Raw genomic sequence first — 5,000 nt, forward strand, 5'->3', positions numbered from 1 at the left:
TGTTCCCAGCGATGTTCCGGCATGACACAAACCCTTTGAACAATGCAATCGAAAAACCGAAAATGGAAAATTCCAAAAAGCGGGCGCCTAGCGCCTAAGCGCGTTAAAGCAAAGCTGTGCGACAGACAGAATGTTACTTTTTGCATACCATCCAGCAGAATAACGCACAAAAAAAAACTCGTAAACGAATGTTCTCTTTGGTGGGAATCGATGTGATTTATAGGGGAGGAAGCAGCCACACGAATGGAGAAAGGTGCCAGCCGGGCCCATCTCGAGCTGGTGAGGACGCGAAATTGAATTTTAAATTAAATTTCTTTCTCGTACACTACACTGACGTACTTGTCCTTAGCTGTAGACCGCTGTTTCTATCTATTTTGCTCAACGTACGCGAGGGAATGGGAATCAAAGGGCTACCAATGATGATGATGATGATGATGCTGATTGCAATAATACTCCCAACATGATGATGTATCTTTCTTCATCATCTGCGCGGCATCATTCATTAATTAGGCACACCAAGTCCATGCTTCAGTTGCCAAATATACCATGTACTTTTTTGTTTACTTTTTTTCTCTCGGTTTTTCGCTATCGGCATACAGCAAAACGGAAGCCCTTCCACACGTTACAACCGTATATGTATGTATGTACTGTAATGTAGTTTAGTAGCTCGTAAGTGTATAAAATAGTAATGGTGGCTAAGGTCAGGTGGGGATAACAAACAAACAAACAAACAAAAAACAACTACAACAAAAACGGACATCACGCTTGGAGCGCAAAGGAGGGCGGTTCCGAGAAACTGGTACAAGCTGTATCACGGACTCGAACGGAGGAGGTGAGATTTATAGTTTTCACCGCGTTTGGGGCGGGAGGGACGTGGAAGCGCCCGTGATTCGGTCGCCGTGGATCAATGTGGTCAATATCAATAAAGTAAAACAGGAAAACATTTGTACCTTTCTCTCCAATAGACACGAATATGTCCGAAAGGAGCAGGATGAAACCAGATGCAATTTATTTCAATATAGTTTTGATAAAATCTTTCGTTTCCAGTCTAAAAGTTCCTTTTTCATCGATTTCATCTATTAATTTATAGTAATTTGCGGCTGACAGAAATTGCAAATACCATCGAACAGATCAAGAGTGTTTTAATGAAGTTGAAGTAAGTTTAATCCACCCGTAAAGTTTCGGAACAGTCACATTTATTATTAACCAGGGTTTACACTAATCATTTGTAGCGCATTCTGATGAAAGCATATTTCTTTAATGCCATCACTAGTTATGATTAGGTCCACAAAATACAGATTAGATTAAACTGTTTCTTTGGATTTTCTTTTGAATTCCTGGAACTAAATTTTCCAATTCAAGACATCAAAGGAAAGGAAACTAACTAAATGTTATACAAAAAGCACAATGCTGATATAAATAGTTGCGCAGCTCGTCCTGATTCTACATAAAACGATTTGCGTTCAGCACGCGATCTTCAAGTTACTCACGCTCCTCGATCACTAAATAAACATTCTTTGTCTGCGAGATCACGCTCCTCTCTAGCTCTCTCTAGCTGTGCCATGCATGATCGCTTTTAGAATGTACACTAAGCGCGAATGACCATGAACGCGTCACAAGAAGACGGTGGACTGGTGATAAGTCTGCTCGAATAGCATGGCACACATGGCTCGACCCTAGCCATCCATGACGTCCTGGCTACCCCTTTACCTATTTTTGCCAACAATGATTTTGCGCTACATACCGAAAACGAGTTCAATATCAATGGCATCACCATAACCACCACGGGCACGAGCGCGATAAGGTGAAATGCGACGAATCTAGGGCGACAAGGTTGACTTACGCAACGCTGCACACTGGAGCTCAAATCATAGATTATGTCCCATTACGTGCCGCTCCAATATTCTTCGGTATAATCTTGAACAACACAATAGAGCTTATCATCCACCGCTACGCCTCCATGGTGCACGGGTTTTTTTTTAAATTCGTTTTTTCCAGTTTTGGAAACAAAATTCTTTCCCAATTCATGTAGCGATAGCAGATTCATATGCTTTCCTCATCAAACAGCCAAAAAACTGTTCAGCAGCCACTAGTCTCGATCGCATACAGCATGTTCTAGTGCCGTTTGAGCTGCTACACAGGTGATAGGTTTGGCGCAGACTCCAAAAACCGCCAAACAACACGATGCAGATGACCCCCGGGGAGCAGCAGCAGCCACCAGCCAGCCAGCCATATGCCGTACATCTTTTGGTGTTCTATTCCCCCGACTTATCATGCGTTATCACTTTGCCTGTTAATGGTGAAAATCGTAAACACAACACCGGGGCCAGCGGCAAGGCGCGATAGTAGCACCGGGACCAGGGACCTTCCCGTTGGATTGATAACGAAAAATACGCGATAGTTGGCCGCTCAACGCGTTCGAGGCGCAAGGCGATGTGCGCTGTTAATACGGGGGGGAATATGGGCTGAGGCTCTAATCGACGCTGAACGCCAGGAAGATGGGCGCAGTCTTTTGCGATCTAGTTTACCGCACGGATCAATCGCGGAACAACTCCGCGTCGCTTCGACAAAACAAACCAACGCTAACGCGAAGTGCAGTTGTGGCGTCATCAGTGGACTGTGTAGGGAAATACTAAGCATCAGAAGGAGTAACAGGAAGCTAAAGTGCAACGTTGAGAACCCCTAGAAGCCACGTAATGGATGTAAAGCTGCTTAAAGTGAAACAATTCCCGATCGATCTGCCCGTACGGCGGAAGCCCTCGAATGCCAAAGGTAATTCTGGTGGTTACTTCGTCTCTGCAGTAACTGTGGATCGTTCTAGATCTCCCTTTGGAGGAGTGATTGGTCTATGCTTGTGGTACATGTGTGGTTTCTTATCTTAAATTGGTTCACATAGTACACTCCAGGGGGTCGAAAGCCACACGCATGCATGTGTACAGTGTCTGATAAAGCGCGAACCAAATATTACTTAATGGTAGCTATCATCGATGTGCGGTCCAATGCCCTTCGGAGGAGTTCATTTTGTTTGTTTTCGCGCGGATGTGAATGAGGAAGAGAAAATCGATGTTTTATTACATAGATAGTGCTTTCGATCGGGCTAACAAACAATACGCTTAGGAAGAGCATAATGCGATGACCGTGCAACGTGAGGAAGTGCTACGAGTGCCGCCCAGTGTACCAGTGTCAATCAATCATACTCGAGAGCGATCAGTGACGTGTTAGGATAGGATCGTCATAGTGCCACCCTGCCAGACGCGTGAATAGAGGATGCATCAACAATAAGCACTGTTTGTTTGGTTAAGCATCTTGTAACCAACCATTCCCTTTGCTGCATTGATTCCTTTCAGCGCTCTGCCTCATAAGCCTGACGACAACCCTATCGATCGCCTGCTTTATATTGGGATTGTTTTGCCACGTGAACCAACCGACACAGCTGATCCTGAACGATCGGTTGACGATGCGCGAATTTATGCCTTATTTCCGGTGGTGGAAGGATACGTCAGATGTGTTGGTAGGCAGTTCGCACTTTGCGCCGCTCGCCTCTAGCTAAGTTTCGATTTCCATTCCTTACCGCAGGTTACCTGTCGGATTTTTATTTTTAACGTTACAAACTCTAAAGCATGGTTAGACGGAATGGACGATCAGCTGCATCTTGAGGAGCTTGTTCCCATCGTTTATCGCGAAATACTGGTGCACGATAATGTAACGTTCCATGAGCACAATTCTACCATGTCCTACGTCACCAGACGCCATCTCGAGTTTCTACCGGAACGGAACACTCCTGGTATACTGAACAAAACGATCATTGTACCGAATACGTCGCTCTTGGTGAGTGTAGCAACCTAGCGCAGGCAGTTCAACCGTCGCCTAATATTCGAAATCTTTTAACAGGGTGTCGCCGCGAGGATGGAAAATGACTTTTTCCTCGTAAAGAAAGGATTAAACTTTGTCTACTCCATCTCCGGTGATTCAGTGTTCTCCGAAATGACGATCTACGACTATTTGTGGAACACGAACCCTCCGTTTCTGAAGCAAGCACGCAGCATAATACCCTCGATGGTACCGGCGGAAAATGTGGGAATTCTTAGCACAGTAAGAGTCCCTTTTCATCCTGATACTGTAGATGATGTGCTAAACTAACACAAAAATCTTTCAAACCCCGCTAGATGTACGAGGATCCTGAGGAGCACGTGAATGTGCGATACGGAAGGCACTACGGGAACGAGCAGTTTTTCATGATGAACACGTACGAGTACGAACCGACGGTCCCAGGATTTAGCCTGGCCAGGGGAGATTGCTTCGCTTCAATCGTCAACTCCTCCGAGGGAGCGACTTATTCGCAGAATCTGAAGGAAGAGTCTGTGCTGATTTACTGGCGCAAAACACTGTGCCGCGCGGTTCCACTGTACTTCGATGGACGGGTGCAGCGAGGACCTTTGATGGGCTACAAGTACAGTCTGCCCGACAGTTCCTACGATCGTCTGGCTAATAGTACTGCCGATTGCTTCAAAGGACAGTATGGGCCGCTCGAAGACGGTAGCACCGATATCTCCAAGTGTTATCATGGCAAGTGAGAGTGAGCTTAGCTCGTTGAGTACGCATCGTTTGATGCGTCATACGCATTCGTTTGATAACTTTTATTTGCATTCATTTAAACGTTATATGGCCTTTCTTCAGTAGTCTCTTTTGTTGTTCAAGCATTCTACTAGCCGTACTTAAAGTGAACAGCAGGTTCATATCGCTAGTAGTACACTACTGATAAGCACTGAAAAACAACACACAGAGGGTTGTAGAGGTTTTCATTCATCCAATCCAATCCAATCCAATAACAACAACGCTACTGTGGGCATCCTAAAATGGGTGATAAGCTCGAGAACCTAGAGCGCACTTGAGCTTGAAATACGAACCAACCGTTCTAGCAACAACAAAAGAAACGGGGAACTGTCGCAACCGAGAAATACACGTGACGTTGCCGTCCACATTAGACCGTGTACCACGTA

At 45.3% G+C, this 5,000-nt stretch overlaps 2 protein-coding genes across 7 annotated transcripts in view; both read left to right on the forward strand.

Moving 5' to 3' along the window:
• LOC126579169 (scavenger receptor class B member 1) overlaps positions 1–937 on the forward strand; it is a 26,954-nt gene extending 26,017 nt beyond the window's left edge. For all 6 annotated transcript variants that reach the window (XM_050242518.1, XM_050242517.1, XM_050242519.1 and 3 more), the window contains one exon: positions 1–937. This exon is cut by the window's left edge and continues 853 nt beyond it. The gene's annotated coding sequence lies outside the window, so the exon portion shown is untranslated.
• Positions 938–2,523: 1,586 nt separating this feature from the next.
• The window catches only part of LOC126578475 (scavenger receptor class B member 1), a 4,172-nt gene continuing 1,695 nt past the window's right edge, over positions 2,524–5,000 (forward strand). The window contains exons 1-5 of the mRNA XM_050241067.1: positions 2,524–2,772; positions 3,348–3,511; positions 3,577–3,828; positions 3,892–4,092; positions 4,167–4,566. Of these exons, the coding sequence (XP_050097024.1) occupies positions 2,697–2,772; positions 3,348–3,511; positions 3,577–3,828; positions 3,892–4,092; positions 4,167–4,566 (1,093 nt within the window). The 5' untranslated portion in view covers positions 2,524–2,696. The remainder of the gene's footprint in view (positions 2,773–3,347; positions 3,512–3,576; positions 3,829–3,891; positions 4,093–4,166; positions 4,567–5,000) is intronic.

Source organism: Anopheles aquasalis, chromosome 3 (assembly GCF_943734665.1).
Source record: "Anopheles aquasalis chromosome 3, idAnoAquaMG_Q_19, whole genome shotgun sequence".
NCBI lineage: Eukaryota > Metazoa > Arthropoda > Insecta > Diptera > Culicidae > Anopheles > Anopheles aquasalis.